Raw genomic sequence first — 24,921 nt, forward strand, 5'->3', positions numbered from 1 at the left:
TTTGGAGGAAAGATAATAAATTGTGTTTTGCACTTGTATGAGATGCCCATTGGACATGCATTTCAAAATATCCAAAAAGGCAGTTGATGATGTACTGCTGTTGATGCGCCATTTTTCAGTCATGTCCAACTCTTCATGATCCCGTTTGGAGTTTTCTTGGCAGAGATGCAGAAGTGATTTGCCACTTTCTTCTCTAGTTCATTTTACAGATGAAGAAACTGAGGCAAGTAGGATTAGGTGACTTGCCCAGGGTCACACAGGTAGTAAGTGTCTAAGGCCAGATTTAAACTCAGGTCTTCCTGACTCCAGATGCTCACTTTTGTTTTCCTCTGAATATCTTTTCTCTTCTAGGTACGCTTTTAAATGCTTCACTGAAAATTCTTTCTTTTGTTCTTTTTTTTTTTTGGAGGGGGCATAAAATCAAGAACCCCTCTATACTCCCTCCCTTATCTCTCCCTTTTTAAAAAACCCTGGCATGGGGCAGCTAGGTGGCGCAGTGGATAGAGTGCTGGCCCTGAAGTCAGGAGGACCTGAGTTCAAATCCAGCCTCAGACCAAACATTTGACACTTACTAGCTGTGTGACCCTGGGCAAGTCACTTAACCCCAATTGCCTAAAACAAAAAAAACAAACAAACAAAAAAAAATCCTGGCATAGCACTCAAGCACAATCAAAACAAATCCACACATTGGACATGTTTGAAAATGGATCTACGTCATATACATTTTTGAGACTAATAGATTGTTTATCATAAACTTTTAAAGAAGAAATAACCTAGACATACTGGTGATTTATTGTTTCATATGTAATCTTTTTTCGTTATTGTTCTTCTTTGTACATAGAAATGCTCAGTTCCTGTTTTTCAAATTCAGAATAACATTATTTTAAAGAGCAGCTAGGAGGGTATTCTGGGCTTATCCTCTATGTTACTATTGCCAAAAAGAGAGAGTTTATTAGTGACAGAGTTACGCCATTGCGTATTCATGTCATTTTATTTGCTCAACTGAGAATGCAATATGTAGAACTTCAGTGAATTATTTACCATTTCTGAATCAAAGTGTTTAAATTTTAAGAGCCTTAACTCAGAGGGATGAAATTGGTAAGCCCTGGGCCAATTTTCCAGCTACCTATCTCCTAAATTTTTTCGTTCACATACTCATTTTCATTTTTGCACTTTCAACCTCCACAGGTGCTGTGGAGGGTGTAGTTCAGATGTTCTTTTCGGCACTCAGTTCCCTATAATGGATTCTAGACTTTAATTTTTTTTTTAAAGGGTCTAACACCCAAGGACAGAGTGAATAGAATGCTCAAGTAAATAGGAAAACAAGAGCCAAATCAGACCTGTTTCCAAAAGGAAAACTGTGCATCTCTAAAAACATTTGCTTTGTTAAAAACAATGAATAAAAAGCTACTGGAACTAGTTAGCTAACTAATGTTTTCATTATAACTTTGAAAAGTCCTCTAATTTTACACTAAATTGGAGTATTAGCTAACTACCAGATAAAGATAAAAAACCAAAATGTGAATTAGAAACAAGTACAGCAAAAGAAATTGAAAAGTTCCTGTTTTAATTGCTGTTCTTCATAGTGAGGAAGCATGAAGTTAGGTGGTGAGATCAATGATGAAAGTAGAAATGTTTTCCAATGGGAATACCTTAGATGTTTTTTTTCTCTTGTTAAATGGTTTTTCATACTACTGTGTCTCAGATTCTTCAAATTGTACTTCCTACAAAAGACAATCAGAGGTCATTTTCTTTAGCTAAAACTAACAAATTTTTTGCCCAACTATTTTTTATTTATTAGTCTAATGAACAACTTATCATCATTTCATTTCATTGTACAGTAGCAAAAATAAATGAAAGTTCTTTCAGTTGCCTTTTCTCACTATAGTAAGATGATTTGGGACCTATTGTCAGCAGGCTACTTTGGTTAAGCCTTTTCATAGCATTTTTTTCAAGATGTGCTTTTCTATATCATAGGACTATTAATCAAATTTACAAATTAAATAAAATGTATTTCATTAAATAATAAAATTTATTAATAAAGGCTTGCCTTAGAAATCTCATCCAAGAGTATGAAGAATGAGAAAGTCAGTGTTCCTCATGAGAATAAACTCCACAAGTCAAGGAAGAAGAATTTAGTTGGTCACAGTGAAAGCTTTAACATAGATTATTATTTTAAGCAATGTGATATGGGCTGTGGAGTATTTTTCTTTACATACTTACTTATTATGGTATTGTCTATTTGTATTTTACAAAAATATCAACCTAATAACAGGTCCTATGTGCTCTTATGGTGGCAAAGACCCAGACTTCCTGGGCTTTTGTGTACACACACACACACACACACACACACACACACACACACACACACACAGAGTATAATCAAATAATTTTGTGTCTCTATTGTATAGAGGTAATATTAATGTAATATATAAAATAATATATACTTCTTATAGTTTATAACTCATATATTTATATACTATGTTATTCATTTATATAGACTATATAAATAATATACACATAACATCCATGTAAATATTATTTATATATTTTGTGTTAATATATATAAGTAATATACATATATTAACATAATCATTAACTAGTTTTGTATATTGCCCCAGGTGTGGTCAACACATTTCTTGGAACAATCACCATGGGTTCAGCTAAGCTTTACTTTATATAGTCAGACCTAGGATTGTACAATTGACTTTTTACCAGATGTGAAATGTTTTCTGTGCTTTTTTCTTATTAGAAATATCCATTCACTTAGTGGATGGTTCACTTAGTCTCATGTACTTAGGAGGTTTCACTAGTTAGTATGATACAGAAAGGATCTGGAAACTATGACAATGCATTCTAGAGTAAGTGGAGGCTTTTAGAATATTGGAATCTGATGATTCTGCTCTCCTTTCTCATTCAGGTATGGCAGCAGCCAAATTGCTTCATGAATCTGGACAGAGTGTTGTAGTGCTGGAGGCCCGGGATCGAGTAGGTGGAAGAACTTTTACTGTAAGAGTAAGTAATCAGAACTTGAGATGGGCAAATTAGAAAATAACTTCCCTTTCCCACTCCCTTACATAAAAAAAATCAGAGGGTTATAGCAGCATTTTCATTTTTTTTTTTGGTTAGTTAGTATCTCCAATGATTTCTGCCCAAGATTTGTTAGTTCTTTAGAGATTGAAGTAGTTCTAGAGCTTCCAATAATTCAAGCAAGAATGCGTATTTGAAAAGTCTGTCTCTGATCATGATGTTTACCTGCTCAACAACCTTTCTTGCCTTTCCATTTACGACCTAGTAAAATTCAAGCCCTTTAGTTTAGCATTCAATTCCCTCCACAATTTGCTTCCAACCTATCTTATCAACACTATGCCCCAGCCAACCTGTACTCCTCATTATTTCCTAAATATGGTATTGTGCTTTCCCACTTCCATATCTTTACTTAGTTTATTCTCTCTACTATGAATGCCTGTAATTTCTGCTTATGAAACTCTTGCCCTAGCTAAAGCACACCATTTATTGTACCTAGTCTAAATATTAACTTCCATGATACCCCCCTCAACACAGCAACTATAAGTGGGCCCTTCTTCCTCTGAATTCATATAGTCCTTAGTTTAGATCACTTATCTGACATATAATAGATATTGCATTTCCCATGCCTGAGTTGCATTTCTGTCCATCAAAGTTCTGCCAATTTTCAAATGCACTTCATATGATAACTTCTCTGTCAATAGATCATCAATTATGTATTAAGTGCTTACTATGTGCCCACATTGTGTTAAGCACGGAGAATACAAGTACAAAGAATGAATCAATCCCTGCTTGGAATGAGTTTGTTTTCAAGCATTTTCTTAATTTCCTAGTCAAAAGCAATACCTTCCTCTTCTGAAGTCTCATAGAACTTTTTATACCTTTTTATTGCATTAATGTCATTTTGCTTTTTATTTCAGCTGTTTCTATACATTTTAAAATCATGTCTATTGTATCATAAGCTTATTGAAGACAAGAACATGTTTATACATATTTGCATTCCTCATTGCACGTAATACAGTGCTTTGCACATAGTAGATGTCTTAACAAATATTTGTTGACGGGGCAGCTAGGTGGCACAGTGGATAGAGTACAGGCCCTGAGTCAAAAGGACCTGAGTTCAAATTTGGCCTCTGAAACATGATACTCACTAGCTGTGTGACGCTGGGCAAGTCACTTAACCCCAATTGCCTCACCAATATGTATGAGGATATGTATGCATACACACATGTGTATATATATGTATATGTATATTTGTTGAATAAATGAAGAATTTAGAGCATATTTTAGTCCAACTTTCTCCATCTAATTGCTGAAAACTCTTTTACAGCAGCTCAGCCAAATGGTCCCCCAACTTCTTCTTGAATAATACTTAAAGAGGAAGCATACCATACCTTAATGTTGTTGATCAGCTCTAATTCATAGAAGGTTATTTCTTTAGTAGCTGAGTCAAAACAGTTATCAAATTTCAAATTGTTAAGGATGTGGAGATTTTTAACAAGTTAAACTCTAATTGTACCTTCCCTGTCCACCTGTGACTTTCCAAATGATAGACTAGCAAACTATACTGAGTGGTTTGAATTTTAATTTTATCCCTTGCTTTTCTCTTGGGCATCCAAATGACTAGGTACTTTATCTAAACAAGGCTGAAGAAGTGAATGGAGAGAATTCATAACATTTCATGTCTTATTTTAAAACTCAGTAATCCAGATTCAGTGTATAGCTGCCCCACCCCAAAAAAGAGTAAATGTTATAGACCATGTGATTCTTTTTATCCAGATATTGGTTGTCTAAATAGGATAACAGCTTTTCTCATATGTGTTTGTGTAATTATATTATATGTAACACATGTACATGTATTTTTAGATTTTGTAATAATATTTTATGTACATGTATAAACATTTGTGCCTTTACATTGTACGTTTAAATAGTTATGTATTTTATTTACATATGAAGAGAGAGAGACCATTTGTTGTTAGTTAAGAAAAGCAAACAATAACAATATTTGATGATATTGTAAATTTTCAAATAAATATAATCCGAGGAAGTAGGCATATTAACCCAAAGTGTTTCAAATATGCACTCAAGGCAATAGGTAGGGTAAAGTATTAAATCTCAGCATGCTGATTAGTTTTCTCTATTTATTATTTTCAATAATATATCTTTTTTTCTCTTTTTTATTGGAAAACCAGAATAAAAATGTTAAATATGTAGACCTTGGAGGATCTTATGTTGGGCCAACCCAGAATCGGATATTAAGGTTAGCTAAAGAGCTGGGATTAGAGACCTATAAAGTGAATGAAGTAGAGCGTCTCATCCACCACGTCAAGGTAAGCTCAGACTCACATCTGAGAGATGCTAAACCTTCTACACAGATGTTTCTACTTACAAGGGCCATATGATATTCCCTTGTATTTTTCTCTATCTCTATCACTTACGTACATTTTAAAATTTAATTTCATTCATATTCCTTAGTGGGAATTATGTGGGGTCTTGACCCTATAAAGAGAAGGCATTAACTTAGGGTCATTGCCTACTTAATGAAAGTGTTGTTTAACCAAATAATAGTTGAAAAATCTCAGAAATATGTTTGAGATTTAATTTGTTGATTTCTTTCAGTTTTATACTGTAAGCTATGTTGTATCTTGTGATTTTTTTAAAAGCTGACTGAAAGTATCACAATACTTTGCCCAAGAAATTATATTTCAAAGAGATCTGAGAGATTATGTTAAATATCACCATGTTTAGTGGGTGATAATAGCAAGTAGACCAAATATCAGAACATGCATAAGAAACAATTTAGTATGATAGGAAATAAAAACCAACTATTAATGGTGTTATAGGGTAAATACTTCTTAATTTTTAAACAAATATCTTGTTTCCATATCAAATTTAGATTTTCATGAACACATCAACTCTGCTTCTGGGTTTATCCAGCAGCAAGACATAATTATCATTTTTTAAAATTATTGAACATTTTAGTACAATAGGAAGAGTCAGACAGTCAGAAGAAGGCCTAAATTCAAATTCTCCTCTGACACTTTATGATATTCAGTTTCTTCATCTGAAAAATGGAAGTGTAGGGCCATATGACAATCAAGATCCCTTTCTGCTATAGATGTATGGTTAAGAATTGGGTATATGAATTATGAGATTCACTGAACACCAATCACTACTTCCCACTAAAAAGATAAAATTAACTGCCCACGCTGTTTTTTAAGTCTCCTTGTTTAGATTTGATTATAATTTACGCCTATTTTACAAATTTTTAATAGGCTTTTGCCTTACCCTGGATGTTTTTCTAGAACATTATCTATAAAAAAGAGGTGATCATAGATTACATATTCTTGGCACAAGTCAATGAATTTGCAAGTGACCTTGTTCCTTTAACTTTGTTATTTGTAAAAGCTATGCATTAGATTGATCTTTTTCTTAGTGCAACTTAGTACTGTTGATGGGTGGAAAATTGATTATAGTAACCAACCTCAGCAGTGATATTGCAATTCTACCAGGCATTGTGAAGGGAGTTAAGATGGGTACCAGGGCTATGATGTAAACAACATGGTGCACCTGGCCCCTGTTCATTGTTCTGCTACTATCAAGTTGAAAGAGCTCTTTGGACTCATAACTCTTCCATAGCCCTGACATTTTCTGACCTCTAAGCGAGGAAATTTGAAGCTTAGGTGAGTGTTCCGGTTTTCATTTTAGTTTTTTAACCTCAGTTACAAAAGAACAATTTCTTCGGACAGTTTGACTCCAAAGATTTCTAAATATTAGTTTAACTATTATCTATTTTGAGGCCTGATAGATCTTTTCCATAGAAGGCTTTATGATAATAAATATCTTATGTTTGTAATAGCTTTCAAAATTGAGCATTTGGTCTGGAGTTCTGGGGTTCATTTCTCTCTTTCTTGATTTATGTTCCAAATACATTTCTGTTAGCAGGATTCATTTCTGGAATTAGTCACAAGACTTGAGAGCTTCCAAGTTCTCCTTCACCTGACAGCTGTAGTAGAAAATCCAGGTCTGTTTATATGGAAGAAGTTGGGCCACTGCTTTGTAGAAACTGCCCCTGTCTTTCTGCCCTGTATTCTCTTCTAAATAACTTGGCTGTTAACTGAGAACCATCTGTGATGGTTTCGTGCAAATATTTGTAGAAAGATTTATATATACATATATATGTGTGCGTGTGTATATATATCCACATATATCCACACACATATATGTCTTGCTTTCTGAAATTTAAAATGCTTCATGAATAAATTCAGCAACAAGGAATATGTTTAAGAAACAAAGACAGCAATAAAATCTGCTATCTCTTCCTCCCCTCCACTGGCCCACCTCCCATGCTAAATAGTGATTTGATACAGCAGTCTTCAAATGTTTTGATCTTTTAAAAATTACTAGGCACCGCAAAGAACTTTTGTTAATGCAGATTATATCTCTCAATATTTACCATGTTAAAAATTAAAATATCTTAATATTTTTATGAAAACAATCTTGACTTCACAGATCCCTTGAAAGAGTCTCAGGGACTCATAAAGGTACCTATCCAGATCACACTTTGAGAAATGTTGATTTAACTTTAGTGACAGCTTCTTCATCTCTTAATTGGGGAGTATTTTGCATCTGACATAAGTAATTTACTATTTTTAACAAGAAATATTTGAAAATTTCTATATGTAACAAGAATTCAAACTACTAAGTTCCTACAGCTTTAAGGCTATATTGCATGTTTTAGTAAGGAATTTAATGGAAAACTGGTGTATCAGGAAGTTGGGGCTCTTTCAGTGGGAAATGCTACCACAGCGCCTTAAGAGAAAAATTAGGCAAGATTTATTAACCTCCTACCATGAGCCCTCCACTTTAGAAATATTATCTCATTTGATCCTTACAACAACTCTACTATAGGTGCTATTATTATCCCCATTTTAAAATTAACTGAAGCAGGCAGAGGTTAAATGATTTGCCAAGTATCTGAGGCCATATTTGAACTCAGGTCTTCCTGACTCCAGGCCGAGCATTCTATGCACTTTACTACCTGGATGTTTCATAAAGAGAATGGAAGGCACCCAAGAAGGGGAAATTATAAGGCAACTCATCATTGGAAAATTATCCAGCTAAAAGAATTCTTCCCACAAGACTAAATACCACACACGTAACTTTGTACCATCTGCTGACTTACTGTATTGTGCTACTGAGATCACCTCCTAAGACATTAGCCATCTTTTCTCTTGTCCCTAAAAAATTTTAAATAAATTAACTGTCCCTGTGATGAACATATACTCCCCTCAGTTGTCTGACAAGATCTCTTTTGGAACTATTTATGATTCTCCAGGGTATCATTCATTTTTAGTATTGCTGTATATCCCACTCTGGTTAACATGTAGTTTTTTAGAACTTTGTTCATGAATAAAACATCACAGCTTAATTAAGATTTAATTTTCAGTCTGGTTAAACAATGATTTTCGCTTGAAGCACTATAATCCAGAAGGTGTTTTCCTCACTTTTCTGATGCCAATGATTCATTTGTTACTGCTGAACAATATGATCTGTTGAGACTGAATCTCGTTCAGAAAACATCAGTCATTCCCAATTATTGGGAATCCCTGCAATTTCCAGTTCTTTGCCACCACAAAGAGAGCTGCTATAAACAGTTTAGAACATATAGGTTCTTTTCCTTTTTCCTTAATTATATTTGTTAATAGATCTAGTAGTGGTAAAAAAAAAAAAGATGCTATCTGCATCCAGAGAAAGAACTGATAAATAGAAGTATGTATAGAATAATTTTACATATATATACCTCTTTGTGTCTAATGATAGCCATCTCTAGGGTGAGGGGGAGGGAGGGAAGGGAAAAAAAGAAATTTACATGATAACTTTATTATATATTTAAAAGGAATAGCAAGTTTTACTTAGTGGACTGGCAGTTTCATGTGCAGTCATTTTTTATTATTATTCTGTTATGGAAATGCTTGTTTTCATAAATTAAAAATAAAATTTAAAAAATTCAGAAATTGCAGTTAGCACAGTTTACAGTATAGCAGTTTACTAAGGTAAAATTGCTTTCCTTTTTCTTCTTGGATTGATCTAATTAAAAGAAAAGACAAATTTTAAGGAACGTTGTGATTTGGCTTTCATCTAGTTGTTTTGGTGGACTCTGGTAATCGGTAGGAACTAGGTCATTGACGAAGGAAATTCCTTTGTTTAAGAAGATTTATATGTTTGAAACCAAAACTTAATGTAGGTAAGCATAAACTCCCTTAGGCACAAAGAGAGATCTGTTTACAATTTGTCAAGTGATGGGAATAGTTTAGCTCCAAAATCAACAAGATAATCAATAGTATTGGTTTGTGCCCTGTCTCTAGTGACTGATAATTTGCTGAACTTTCACATAATTATACTCTCAGGGTTAGATGGGATGTCCAGGGCCATCTAGTCTAACCTATACGTGACCAAGAATCTCTTTTACAATATTCCTAACACGTAATTTTCCAGCCTTCACTTGAAAGCCTACTCTGAAGAGGGAGCCCACTACCACCTGCGGCAGCCCATTCCGTTTTTGCATAACTCAAATTGTTAAGAAATTTGTCCTTATTAGAATCCAAATCTGCCAGTTTGCAATTTTCACCAGTTATTTCCAGTTTTGTCTTTTGAAGTTGAGCAGAACAAGTCTAATGCCTTTCCCACATAACAGTCTTTTACACGCCTGAAGCCAGTTCTCATAACTCTAAATTTTTCTTTTCTAGGCTTAAGATTTCTACTTCCTTCAACAACATGTTTTCCAGTCTTCACACCAGATTGGTCTCCTTCCTCTGAAAACTTTCCATCTTGTCAATATCCTTCCTAAATTTAGTTCCCAGAATTGAACACAGTACTCTACATGTGGTCTGAGAGGAAAAGAGAGCAGAATAATTGCCTATATCATTCTCTTCACTGAAATTTTATTAATGCAAACTCAGATAGCATCAGCTTTTGGGCTGTCATGAATGAATGAAAAAGCATTTATTAAGTACTTATGTGTGAAGCCTGTGTCACAATATTAATTCTTATTGAAGTCGCAGTGCCACAGTGTTTACTTGGCACAGTGCCTGGCACAGAGTTGGCATGTAAACATTTACTGACTTGACTTTCAGTGCACCAAAACTTTGAGATCTTTTTTGACAAAATTGTCATTTAAGCATTTTGTCTCCCATTGTGGATGTCACAGACTTTGGCTGTGGACTTCTTTATAACACTCTAAGAACTTTCTGTTCTTGTGTGGAGACTATTAGGACCTTAAAACTATACCATTTACATATAGTGGCATGAGTCAGTGGATGAGAGAAAACATAGCATGTTGTGAGAAAGCAGTTTCTTACACTTCTGCATCATTTCAATCACTGATATCACAACACCACCTCTCTGCCCACACGCCATTCTCCTCATGTTGCAATAGCATTGAATACCATCTGTCAAAAAAAATTCTAGTTTTTCCAACACGGTAGACAACATGGCATAGTGAGAGAAGTAAGTGTTAGACGTGGAGTTAGGTGGGTTGTTGTTGCTATTCAGTTGTTTCAGTCATCTCTGACTCTTCATGACCCCACTTGAGGTTTTCTTGGCAAAGATACTGGAGTGGTTTGTCATCTCCCTCTCCAGCTCATTTTACAGATGAGGAAACTGGGGCAAACAGGGTGAAATGATGTGCCCAGGGTCACACAGGTAGGGAATGTCTGAGGCTAGATTTGAACTCAGATCTTCCTGACTCCATGCCTGGCACTCTATTTACTGTGCTATCTAGCTGCCCCATTTATCAAAATGGGGGGCAGCTAGGTGGTGCAGTGGATAGAGCACCTGAAGTCAGGAGGACCTGAGTTCAAATCTGGCCTCAGACCAAACACTTGATAGTTACTAGATGTGTGACCCTGGGCAAGTCACTTAACCCCAATTGCCTAAAAACACAACAAAACAAAACAAAAAACAAAACAAAAAAAATGGGTGATCTATATTGAAGAAGCACAGAGATAATTATAATAATAATAGCTTTACATAGCCCTTTAAGATCTACAAAGTGCTTTACATATGTTAACCTATTTGATATTCACAACAACCCATTGAAGTCAATGCTATTATCATCCTTATTTTACAAATGAGGAAACTGAGGCTAGGAGAGATCAGATGACTTGCTCAAGTCACACAGCTAGTAAATGTAAGAGATGGAGCAGAGTAACCTATGAAGCAAATTCTGCTTGCTGTTGTTGCGACTGCTAGCCAAATTCTATAAGAGTAAAGAGCAATAAGGACTGTCCTTTAATAATAGCCACAAACTTGAAATCTGCTTGAAAACATTTTATTTAAGGATGCTATAAAGTCGAGAAATGGAAGAACAATTGGGGTGGGTAGAGAGAATAATTGTAATTCCAGGGCACTGAATTTTGCCAAAGAGTTAATAGAGTCCAAAGCTTTTCTTACATTTAAAGAATGGAGATAGAATTGGAATAGACAAGTTGGGAAAGAAAATATTTAAATAACTAAATTTGCAAGACAAAATATGGAAACATCCCAATCTTCTATATTAGAGCCTCAGGACTGGTTAAAAAAATTAAGCATTACCAAGAAATTTGAGACAGACTCCAATCCCCAGTCCTGTTATGCCTGGATCAAAGTTCACATTGTGCTTGCTTGTAATCATAGTTTGTTTTGTTTTGGTTTTTTGCTTATGATGGTTGAAATCCATAGGAAAATGCTTTTGTTTCACACAGGAACAGCCTCCTGATTCACATGAGCTTCACACATACTATTTAGAGCTAATCTGGCACCAGGAAACCTGTCTGACACATTTAAGAGTCTAGAAATTTCTGAGATGGGCTTAATGATTCCCCTCACCACCACACTATCCCCACATTTTCTGGCAATGACAAATATTTCAGAAAAATAATGTTTCCCCTTCAAACACAGATTGAATTAATATATGATATATCTTAAATTCAAGTAATTCTGAAAAATGATGGATGAAATCCATTAGGACTTCATGATGTGCATACAAATTCACTATGTAGACTAATTGGTTAAAATCATCCACCATGACTGAATTTGTAGTAGTCCTTCTGGATGAGTCTGTAAATACTTATTGATTGTTCATAGAATTCAATGTTTTATTTGGGAACCATCTTAAAAATTCAATTCAACTCAGTTTGATTCAGTTCAACTACCTGCTATATTCAAAGCATTACGCTGGGTGTTAAGGAGGTAAGAATGGAAAACAGATCAGTCCCTGCCCACAAGGACTCTACTAGATAAGATTTGGTAACTCCCTGGAAAGAATTTCGTGCTGAACAGGAGAAATAAGCACAGCTAACATGTACAGATAAAAGTATTAATGAATAGAATGGGGTAGGAGGTGATTTGGAGATTATGCTAGAGGACAAAAGAAGGGAAAATTCAGCTTCACTGGGCTATTGCAAAACTAATTGTAGAAAATCGGTTTTGTCCTTCTGTTTAAGCTTTGTGCAGAACTGCTAGAGTTTCTCAATAGTGCTACCAGAGGAGTAAATGCTGAGCAAATAACCTTTGTATTTTAGGGTATGGTGTGCCAAAGGAAAGAGAGGCAGTGATTAAAGAGGATTTTTTTGAAATTTTAACCAGGGACCCCAGATTGATGACATTTAAATCATGAGTTTGAAAAAAAAAAAGAAAAGGAAAAAAGAAAAAAAAGGTTTGTGCCAAATTTGATTGTCACCAATTATAAGAAAACATCAGAGATTCAATGGCACACAAAATAGAAAAAGTCCCATGCAATTATAAAGCCAACTTGGATGTCATTCCAATGCTTACGAGCCTTGGATTAGAACCTTTATTAATCAATTGGGTTAAATAATAATGTTAGTGACTGATAGGGACAAAATACAGAAGTTCCCAAACCTTTGTAGTCTCTGTACCCTTGAATTTCAGTAAACTTGCCCTGCATTCAGTATAAAAGGGAAGAAATTTTATAATTTACCATTCATATGTACATAAGAATTAAGTAAAAAATAGTTGTATACATAGTTTATATATATTCATATGTTCATCTTTTATGAAGAAAATTTTGTGTAGAATGTAAAACATATTTGGAATCATAAAGTTGTTAAACATTTATCAGAACAAAGTCAAATACGTAATCCTCTTGACCAGCTACACATACTCTAAGAAGTGTGAGAACCTTGTTTGGAAACCTTTGAGATATGACTTTAGGGTTTACAAAGCGTTTTGTATCTAGTTACTCATTTAACCTTCAAAAAAGTTCTAAAAGGTAGGCATTACAGGTATTGTCACCATTTTACAAATGAGTAAATTGACACCTAGTTCAGTAGTTGTTTAGTCATTTTTCAGTCATGTCTGACGCCTTGTAACCCCATTTGGGGTTTTCTTGGCAAAGAATACTGGAGTGAGAAATTGAAGGTATTAGAAGAGGCAAAGAAGAAAGAAAGCTATCACTCTTTGCAGATGATATGGTGTTATACTTAGAGAATCCTAGAGAATCAAGTAAAAAACTACTCAAAATAATAAACAACTTTAGCAAAGTTGCAGGATATAAAATAAACCCACACAAATCATTGGCATTTCTATATATTACCAACAAAGCCCAACAGCAAGAGATAGAAAGAGAAATCCCATTTAAACTTACTGTAGACATTATATAACATTTAGGAATCTACCTGCTGAAACAAACCCAGGAATTATATGAACACAATTACAAAACACATTTCACACAAATAAAGTCAGATCTAAATAATTGGAAAAACGTCAGTTGCTCATGGGTATGCCGAGTTAATATAATAAAAATGACAATTCTACCTAAATTTGTTTATTTATTCAGTGCCATACCAAACTACTAAAAATTATTTTATAGAGTTAGAAAAAATAATAACAAGATTCATCTGGAAGGACAAAAAAAGATAGTCCAGAATATCAAGGGGAACTAATGAAAAGAAATGCAGGGGAAGGTGGCCTAGCCATACCAGATCTTAAATTGTATTATAAGGCAGGAATTTCCAAAACTGTTTGGTATTAGCTAAGAAATAGAGTGGTGGATTAGTGGAATAGATTAGGTGCACAAGACACAGTAGTCAATGACTATAGTAATCTAGTGTTTGATAAACCCAAAGACCCCAGCTTCTGGGACAAGAACTCACTATTTGACAAAAAATGCTGGGAAAACTGGAAAAAGAGTACGGTAAAAACTAGGCATAGACCAAAATCTTACACCCTATACCAAAATAAATTCAAAATGGATACACAATTTAGATATAAAGGCTGATACTGTAAGCAAACTGGGAGAGCAAAGAATAGTTTACCTGTCAGATTTATGGAGAACAGAAGAATTTATGACCAAACGAGATAGAGAACGTTATGAAATGCAAAATGATTACATTAAATTGAAAACGTTTTGCACAAACAAAGCCAATGCAACCAAGATTATGAGGCAAGCAGAAAACTGGGAAAGAATTTTTACAACTAGTGTCTCTGATAAAGGTGTCATTTCTAAAATAGAGAACTAAGTCAAATTTATAAGAATACAAGTCATTCCCAATGGATAAATGGTCAAAGGATATGAACAGGTAGTTTTCAGATGATGAAATTAAAGCTATCTATAGTCATATGAAAAATGCTCTAAATCACTATTGATTAGAGAAATGCAAATCAAAACAACTTTGAGGTACCACATCACACATATCAGGTTAGCTAATGTGACAAAACAGGAAAATGATAAATGTTGGAGAAGATGTGAGAAAATTGGAACATTAATACATTGTTGGTGGAGTTGTGAACTGATCCAACCATTTTGGAGAGCAATTTGGAACTATGCCCACAGGGCTACAAAAATGTGCATACCCTTTGATCCAGCAATACCATTTCTAGGACTATATCCCAAAGAGATCATTAAAAAAATGGGAAAAGGACCCACACGTATAAAAGTATTTATAGCAGTTCTTTCTGTGGTGGCAAAGAATTGGAAATTGAGAGGATGCCCATCAATTGGGAAATGGCTGATAAAGTTGTAGTATATGAATGTAATGTAATACTATTGTGCTATAAGAAATGATAAGCAAGCAGACTTCAGAAAAACCTGGAAAGACATGTATGGACTGATGCCGAGTAAAGTGAGCAAAACCAGGAGAACATTGTACACAGTAAGAGCCATGTTGTGGAATGACTAACTTTGGTAGATCTAAGACATCTCCAAAAGTCTCATGATGGAAAATGCTATCCACATCCAGAGACAGAACTATAACATTTGAATGCAGATCAAAGCATACTATTTGCTCTTTTTTTTTCCTTCTGTTTTGTTTCTTCTTTCTTGTGGTTCCTCCTATTGGTTCTAATTCTTCTTTATAACATGACTAATGTGAAAATATGTTTAATAGGAATGTATATGTAGAGCCTGTATCAGATTGCGCACCATCTTGGGGAGGGAGGTGGAGAGAGAGGGGGAGAAAATTTAAAACTCAAAATCTTATGAAAGTGAATGTTGAAAACTAAAAATAAATTAATAAAAAATTAATAAATAAAAATATTGGGGTGGTTTTCCATTTCCTTCTGCAGCTCATTTTATAAATGAGATGCTAAGGCAAACAGGGTTAAGTGACTTGCCCAGGGTCACACAGCTATTAAGTATCTGATGCCAAATTTGAACTCAGGAAGATGAATCTTCCTGATTCTAGGCCTGGCACTCTATCCATGGCTCCACTTAGCTGCCTGAGATTGGAGAATACTTTTCTATTTAGTGAGGCAGCCTTTAAACGTTGAAGACAAATATCTTTGAACAAGGAGCAATAATTCTACTTTCCTTTCTCCTTGGCATTAATTTATCTAGTAGTCCGAGGAAGAAAGGCTGGAGAGATTTTTCCTATATGCTTGATGGTGGAAGTTACTTAAGAACTAGCCTATATCCAGAGAAGCTTATCACCAGGTCAGTCATAGGGTGATATGGTGACTTATAGCCACAGCAATTTTTCGTAGGTTACAATTTGTGTCGGAGAAAGGAGTTTCCTTGTTAACTTACAATTTAATTCAATTCAAATCATTTAAGTACCATGGGCAAAGCACTCTGCTAAGTGCTGGAGTTATGAAAGCAAAAATGTCACCGCCCTCAAGAAGTCTAACATTTTAGGAGAACATGTACAGAGTTAAAGAAATAAAGGGCACATATAAAGTAGTGTCATCCTATGAAGGTGAAGAGGGAACTAACAAAAGGAAGAACTATGAAAGGAGCCAAGAAAAAGGGAGGAGAGAAGGGCAGGTAAAGCATTCCAGCCATTAGGACAAGCTGAACAGAAGCATGGAAGAAGGAGATGGAATGCCATAATCAGGGAACAGCAGATAGGCCACTTTAGTTAGCAACACAGTGTTTGAAATGGAATCACCTGGGTGATTACAAGGACAGTGGTAACCTTCACAATAATAGGGCAATGTGGAAGAAGACTGAATTTGTGGGCAATGAAAAATATAATGAGATGTGTAATGCATATACCAACCCATCCCAAATCTGCTTATTCTATGCGGTACACTGTCCTTCCCAAAATGAAAAAGAATGTAGTATCAAGGCCCCTATTGTGCCAACTCCTGAAACCCAGAGCCCGACACAGTGGTGCTTTTTGTAGCCTTGGGTGTTCTGGGAGGTTGGGCATGGGCATGCTAGGTGGGGAGGTGGGAGATCTCCTAATAGTACCTTCACAGCTACTAAGGGAGGTAAGAAGGGCACACAGGTTGTGATTAGGTTGTAACCGCCCTGAACTTTTGGTACTTGAAGCAAAAGAAGTGAGGTTGAGAACTTGTACAGTGGAAGGAGTTTACACAATGGAGGGAGTGGGTAGGGAGGAAAAAGGGAAATTTGAGAGGATAAGGGGATAAGCTATGTCTGTGCTGGAAACAAATCAGTAAGCATATGTTATACTTCTGTTATGTGTCATGCACTGTGCTAAGTGCATAAATAAAGGCAAAAAGCAGTCCCAGCTCCACAAGGAGCTCATAATCTAACAGAGACAACATAAAAACAACTATGTATAAATGAGATACAGGCAGGATGCATTGAAGATAATCTTCACAAGAACACAGTAGCATTAAGGAGGACCGGCAAAGGCTTTATTGCAGGGAAGATGGTATGTAACCCATCTTCCTACTCCTTAACTGTTTCACTATATACCCCTTAGGGTCAGGTCATAGCCGCCACTTTAAAGATTAGTAATATAACAGAAGACCTGAGTTCAAATCTGGCCTCAGACACTCACTAGCTGTTTGACATTGGTCAAATCACTTAACCAGTTTGCTTTAATCCGGTAGAGAAGGAAATGGCAGTCCACTCCAGTATCCTTGCCAAGAAAACCCCATAGACAGTATGGTACACAGGGTCATGCAGAGTCATGACTGAATAACTGAACAACAACAACAAATACAATGGATCAAAAGCAATTCTGACAGACAAGAAGACCTAGGTTCAAGTCCTACCTCTCACAACTGGCTCTGTGACCGTAGGCAGAGAGATTGTACCTCAATGACCTAGGCAGCTCTCTAAGCCTAAAAGTTGCAGAGCAGGTAATGTTCTTACCAGTAAAATTACAGCACTGGTTAATTTTTTTAAGACTATATGATGATTTCCCCCCTCCCCCCAAAAAATTGTTGTTAGCTCTTGGAGAAAACTCAGTAAGTATTTTAAGAAAAAAATCAGGATGGATGCATTAAAGAGATTATTTTAATCCCTTTGGTTCTTGGGTTTGCCCTCTCCTCCCAAATCAATTAACCGCTTTACTCCATCAAAGCAGATTCACAAGAGTGTTTATCCTATGTATCAGGGACATCAAATATATTCAGATAATATCTTTGAAAGAAGAAGAGAGCACTTGATCTCTGGATACCTGTGTTAGGAGTATAACTAATTCAGATTAGGAGACATTACAGTTGTTGCGGGTTAGCCAGAGTGTTTGGCAACGACTGAAGACATTAGGTCATGATTGTCACAGGACTTAGGATTCAGAAATTGTTTTAAAAATCCTTAGAACAGATGTGCACCTACTATGACAAAAGAAAAACTTTTGTTCTTTATTTTTTTAATTAATTAATTAATTTTTAGTTTTCAACATTCACTTCCATAAGGTTTTGAGTTCTAAATTTTCTCCCCCTCTCTCTAGATGGTGCGCAATCTGATATAGGCTATACGTATACATTCATATTAAACCTATTTTTACATTAGTCATGTTGTGAAGAAGAATTAGAACCAATGTGAGAAACTAAGAGAAAGAAGAAACAGAGAGAGAGAGAGAGAGAGAGAGAGAGAGAGAGAGAGAGAGAGAGAGAACAAATAATATGCTTCCATCTGCATTCAGACTCCATAGTTCTTTTTCTGGATGTGGATAGCATTTTCCATCATAAGCCTTTTGGAGTTGTCTTAGATCCTTGCATTACTGAGAAGAGCTAAAGACTTTTTTTTTCTTCACAATTTTAAATTGTTTTTCTGAGTATAAATTCTCAGCCATCCAATGGTTCTGGCATGGCAAGATACTCTGGATTTCTGGTTGATCCCTTTGTCAGCAAGGGAATATTCAGTCAAATGAATTCCCATTGGTTGCATATGAGGCTTTGTGATATTTGTAGAAAGCATTAATAGTCAGTCTTTGTGGTGTTTGTGGAAAGGAGTAGCAAGTTGACAGTATGCTTAATGAAAAGAAAGAAATACAGAGTGTATGAAAGTCCTGAACTGAGAAAAATCCAAAATATGGATTTAAAGTATGATTCTTGTTTAACTATTGCATTAATAAGCAATCATTCATGTTTGAGGCATTATATTTTAAGGCACTCCAGTAAATGTAGTTAAATTAAGTCTCAATCTGTTGCTTGATGGTTTCAGAGGAAACTAAATTGTCATTTTTAGTTTCCTTTCTACTAATTACGAAGCATTATCAAGAAAGTCAATTGATGTATATATGAACATTTTGCAGGCTTTGAAATGGTTTTATAGATATAGATAGACAGGTAGATACATACATACATACATACATACATACATACATACATATGGAGAGATAGATATGCACACATATGAAGCAAACAATTATCTCTATTTCTCCTCTGTAGCAACACTACAGTGCCTTTATTAACTGAGTAAACTACATGACATTGTCTCTTTCGGTAAATAGTTAAATGGTATAGAGTACAGTAAAGTTTACAAAGCACTTTATACATATTATCTCATTTTATCCTTACAACAACCCTGAGAGGTAGATGCTGTTATCGTCCCCAGATGAGAAAACTGAAGTAAATAAAGGGTAAGTGACTTACCTACCATCATATAGTGATGCAGGATTTGAACTCAGTGTTTTCCTAGCTGTAAGTCCCATGATCTATCCACTGTGCTACCTAGCTACCTGATTTTGAGGTTTGGGAGTATTTTCCCAAAAGTCTTCCAGACCAGTAATGTTAAGGCCATAGGACTTTTCTACAATGCATTCACATAAGAGAAGTCTTAAGACCTGATTTGAAACTTAGTTTCCTTATCTGTAAAATGAGAGGGTTTGACTTGATGGTCTCTTGAAGTCCCTACCAGCTGTGGATCTGTGATCCTATAATACTTTCATGCCCAGGAGTGGCAGCATGGTCAAACAAAGAAGAATCAAGGAGGTTGTTAGAATGTTAAGTTCAAGGGTTGTCAGGCCACTGGAGAAGGAGGGAAAAAAAGGGGATGGTTCTGTAAGAGACTACCCTTAGTTCCACCAGGTTCCATGACACTCATTATTTTTAATGAAGGGTCCTTCATCCTCTCCACACTGATTCAGATGAGGACTGTGGGTCTTAGAGAGAGGTGACAGTTTCTTTCCCAAGCACATTTCTGGTGACATAGACAAGAAGACTACAGAGATTAACCTTGGAAAGCCTTCACTGGTCAAACTTGGGACGTGGAAGTTACCATAAATTTTCAGAAACGAGTAAGCAGAGGAGACATTCAGCTCTAATAGCATCTAGTCACACACCCCTCTTCCAAAAAAAAGGTTTTTTTGACTATCACAGATTTTTTTAAATAGAATCTTGAAAGAACCTCAACTAGGATCATATACTAATGTATTAATCTAACTTTTTTTTTAACTCTACAGAATAAAAAGCTTAAGGTTTTTGGTCCTCTTAGAATACATTGAAGTTTGGGGAATATGTGATCTTAGACTCTAAGGTTAAGTCAAAACTGTGTTTTCCTCTAATAATCTCAGAAATTTCAAATAAGGTGACCTCCAACCATAAAAGTAAAGAATTCTTGAAGACAGTTCTGAAGGATTTATCTTGACAGCCAGTAATTCTTTCTAAAAAGGAATTTTGCAGCAATTTTTATGTAGCTAAATAAGTTGTTAGGAAATGCAAATTAAAGTCTTTTGGGGTGAGGAGAGAGAAAATAGCTGACTTCAAATACTAAAATAAATAAGGCTTATAAAAAAGTATTGGTAGTTCCTGAGGGCTAAGACCAATGTGAAGAAGTGTTGTCTTGATCAGAATAGCTAAGTCTTTTACAATTGATCATCCTTTCAATGTTGCTGTTACTGTGTAACAGTAATACTTTGCTTCAGTTCATTTAGGTCTTCCCAAGTTTTTCTGAAACCACCCTGCTTGTTATTTCTTATAGCACGACAGTATGATACCAAAATCATATGCCACTTGTTTAGTTATTCCCCAGTTGATGGGCATGTCTCTAGCCATGGAAGCAAGCAAAGCTAATTGGACCACTCAAGGAGCCAGATGTGACATCAGTTTCATCAATATTATAGTCTTCCTAGACGAACTACTCAGTTACACATATTTATGCGATATGTTCCTTTAGACATGTCTACACTTATCTCATGATTTATTAGGGATCTTTTAGGGGCATAAATCATTATTTTAAAGTTTGGCTTCTATAGTACAAACATTTACAGATTTCTTCCCTCCCCCAACTGTGTGGGAAATATCTTGTAACAAAGTAAATCAATTATGCAAAATGAGCAAAACAGTGATCTCAAATGAAAGTGCATGTAGCATTCCACATCTTTAGAACCATCCCAACCTATTTTTTTTTATTCTAAATTAAAAGACTTTTGTGTTCTCTCTCTCCCATCTCTCCACGTCATTGGACAAAAAAAAAAATGGAAACAAATCCCCTCATTGACTGTAACAATTATATATGTCTTATTCTGTACCATAAGCTGTCACCTCTCTTTTAGGAGGTGAACAGTATGTTTTGTCTCTGATCCTTCGGAATCATGGTTGGTCATCAATAAAAATCATAGTTCTTACATCTTTCAAAGTGGTTTGTCTTTATAGCTTTGTTGCTATTATGTAAACCATTCTGCAGGTTCTGCTTATTTTACTCTTCATCAGTTTTTTTAAGTCTTCAAAATTGTTTGTTTTTGTAATGTTGATGTTATGGTATAAATTGTTCTTCCGATTCAGCTCGTCTCTCGACATCAGTTCGTGTTAAGTCTTTGTATGTGTGTTTGAAATCATTGTTCCACTTCTTACAGTATAATAGCACTCCATCATATTCATGTATTAAAACTTATTTAGCCATCCCTTAATTGATGGGCATCCGTTTAGTTTCCTGTTTTTTACTACACACACACACATACACAAACACACACACATACTCACACACCTGAAGCTGCTATAAATATTGTTGTACATATAAAACCTTTACCTATTTCTTTTTATACTTTTGGGTATAAGCCTAGCAGTATTTTTTCCCACTTAATAGTATTTTTTTCCAATTACATGCAAAGATAGTTTTCAACTTTCACTTTCACAAGATTTTGAGTTCCAAATTTTTTTCTCCCTCCTCTCTCTCCTCCCAAATGTGGCTTGAAATTTGATATAGGCTACACATGTCCAGTCATATTAAACATAATTCCACATTAGTCACGTTGTAAGCCTAGCTGTATTAACCCAACTAGATCAAAGGGAATGCACTGTTTAGTAACTTTGTGTGTATGATTCCAAATTGCTTTTTGATCATAGTTCAGAGAAACCAAAAGTCCAGTCAGTAAAAGAGAGCCTTGATTTCAAATGGCCTATGGACATTTCACCTTTCATGTCATTGTCCTAGTCTTTCCCCCAAGTCTAAAATGCACTCCCAATTCACCTCCATCTCTCAGAATCCTTAACTGCCTTGGAAGCTTAGGTGCCTAACACCTCCTAGATGAGGCTTCTCCTGATTTCCCTCAGCTGCTAATTCCTACTCCCTTAAATTATCTTATATTTTTATATATTTTATATATTACTATATGTGTACATGCTGTTTCCCACCAACACAATGAAAGATCAATAAATGATTCATGGTTGACCGATTGGCTATTTGGATGACCAAGAATAACACATATAAGTAGAGATAAATGAAATCCATAGAAAATTCCTAAACTTCGTGGTATTTGTGTAGATCTCTTACCAAAACCTGACTTTCCTCCCCTTATTCTGAATTGCCATCTTCAAAAATGCATATTCAGGAAACTGTAAAGAACGGTAAAAGAGCATTTCTGTGGAAAGCGTAATGATAAAATGGAAGGAATGGTAAGCCTACTACATATATAAATCTCTAGGAGCTAAATATTGCCTCTCTATCCTATTTGGTAATAAATTGACTCATTGAGGCATGGAGATTATATGAATATAATAATGCTTTTCTGTATGCGATGTTTTTCTTACCCATTTGAAAATCTTAATTACTTTTATAAATTTTACTAAGCAATGAGCTTCTTTAATACACTAACCAAGGAGAAAAATGGTTATGGATACTAAACAAGTATGAGATTTTATTCCTTTTTTAAATCATGGATCATTTTACACTCATTTGACCTTTTACTCACATAAAGGACCTCATTATTTCTTTTTTTTATTTTATTTTTATAGTTTCCTTTCCAATGGAAGGAAACAGAAAGGTACTGGCATCTGACAAGCTTAATGAGTGATTAATAAGAGAGAGGGTAGATAAACTCCGTGGGAGGTAGGATTGAGTGTGCTGAAAGATCAAGTTCTAGGAATCAAAAGGGCAAAAGGTAATAGTCCAAAGATCATACCAGCTTCAGGAGCTTTAGCCAAGAAACTGCATTCAAGAGAATGGGTCATACCAAGACTGGTGTGGCTGAGAGCAGGAACAGAAGAACAAGTAGGAGGCAGAAGTGTTTTGAATAATGGTGATTTCCTCCATTACAAAGAATCATCAAATGTCTAGCTAAAGTCAAAGGAACTGTCTGAAAAGTGTTTTGTTTGGAATTTTAAATATATTGCCCTCACAAGGTTTTTTCTGTTATGAAGTATTCAGCTTCTGATTATTTGTAAAACATCACAATGGGGTTTCACTTTAGTCATAATTGCCAACCAAGTTGTCTCCTCAGTTCACAAGCCCTATAAAAGGACAGACCCCATCTTCCTACCAACTTCCTTCCATATCCCCCAAAGGGGTCAAACTCTCAATGTCTTAAACCTTTCTGGGAGTGGTAGTTACTTTGCAGAATGTTTTCTGGTGACTTGGAATTTCTCCTATGCCACTGGATTTTCCTGTGTTCTCTGATATTCAGGAGTATCATTTTCTCTTCTTCCCACCTCCAGCCCTGGTAGTGCATATATTCACGTTATACCTTCTGCACAGAGACACATTCCTATGGAACAAGGAAGAGTGGACCTGAAGCTAAGTCTATGTCTGAATTTTTCCAGCCATTTATCCTCTTTTTGTTGTTCAGTCATTTCAGTCATGTCTGACTCTTCATGATCCCATTTGGGGTTTTCTTGGCAGACATATCAGAGTGGTTTTCCATTTCATTCTGCAGCTCATTTTACAGATAAGGAAACTGAGGTAAACAGAGGGAAGTGACTTGCCCAGGGTCACACAGCTAGTAAGTGTCTGAAGCCAGATTTGAATGCGGGAAGATGAGACTCCCTGCACTCTATCCCTTGCACCACCCAGCTGCTCCCATTTAGCTTCTAGTAGAAGACAAAATACCCATGTGGTGTTGGTCAATGTCCTAGCCATAGCAGCCTATTCATAAGCAGTCTTCTAAATTCCCTGCTCCATTCCCAGAAAAAAAAAAGTAAATTCAATGACTCTCCTATCACCTCTTTTTAAAATAAATATCATGTTTTCTAATGGACAAGTTCAATTTCCCCCAATTCAATGACTTTCTAGTTTTCTGAAATGATGTGATTTAATTCTCTCAAAAGTTTTTTGTTATGAGTCTCAAAGTGGACAGACACAGTAAGCTTTCTAAATCATCCGACCCCTACTTCACTTCTGTAACTAGAGAACTCCCATCATGTGTTACCTTCTCCATCCTTGTTATTTAACCACTGTCTAGGAGCAAACCACCCCAACCCTATCTCCTGTTCTCTCGTCTTATCTTTCTCAATCCTACTTCTTCCATCTCCCATTCCAACTCTGTGCACCCCTTCCAATGTGTCCCCTGGGATTTCCATTCCATAATAAATGTCTTTCATTGTGGACTTCTTCCTTTCATATACCTTCCATTGATTTGCTCTTACTGAGACCTTAGCTTCTTCCTCCTCTCCAGTACGGGCTATATCTTCTCCCACACCCACTATCAGCCTTTGAGAGTGATTCAAAATACTTCTTGCTTTCTATTGTCACTTCTAGACTGTCTCCTTGCCATCATCACTCAGGAAGCTCACCTCCTTTGTCATTCAGGCAGTCAGTAAGCATATACTAAGTGTCTACTATGTGCCCGACATAGTATTGAGTACTGGAGATAGAAAGGCAAAAAACAAAACGAGAAAGAGTTCCTACTCTCAGGGAACTCACTGTCTAATAAGGAGGACAATATGCAAATGGCTATGTAAAAACAAGAGTTATACAGGTTATGTTGATGGATAAACTTGAGGGAAAGGCATTAAGATGAAGGAAGACTGGGAAAAGCT

At 35.6% G+C, this 24,921-nt stretch overlaps 1 protein-coding gene and 1 long non-coding RNA gene across 6 annotated transcripts in view; one reads left to right on the forward strand and one right to left on the reverse strand.

Moving 5' to 3' along the window:
* Window positions 1-24,921, forward strand: part of LOC110214856 (amine oxidase [flavin-containing] B) — a 137,019-nt gene that overhangs the window by 61,922 nt on the left and 50,176 nt on the right. For all 5 annotated transcript variants that reach the window (XM_078146575.1, XM_078146576.1, XM_078146577.1 and 2 more), the window contains 2 exons: window positions 2,921-3,015; window positions 5,220-5,357. In XM_078146575.1, coding sequence (XP_078002701.1) covers window positions 2,923-3,015; window positions 5,220-5,357 — 231 coding nt within the window. In that variant the 5' untranslated portion in view covers window positions 2,921-2,922. The remainder of the gene's footprint in view (window positions 1-2,920; window positions 3,016-5,219; window positions 5,358-24,921) is intronic.
* On the reverse strand, window positions 1,548-23,166 carry LOC110214858 (uncharacterized). The gene is made up of 3 exons (XR_002326379.2): window positions 23,070-23,166; window positions 22,442-22,503; window positions 1,548-1,724 (listed from the first exon to the last, which is right to left on the reverse strand). It is a non-coding gene; the product is annotated as an uncharacterized LOC110214858 (long non-coding RNA).

This window comes from Phascolarctos cinereus, unplaced genomic scaffold (genome assembly GCF_003287225.1).
Source record: "Phascolarctos cinereus isolate Bilbo 61053 unplaced genomic scaffold, phaCin_HiC Scaffold_726;HRSCAF=1367, whole genome shotgun sequence".
Lineage (NCBI taxonomy): Eukaryota > Metazoa > Chordata > Mammalia > Diprotodontia > Phascolarctidae > Phascolarctos > Phascolarctos cinereus.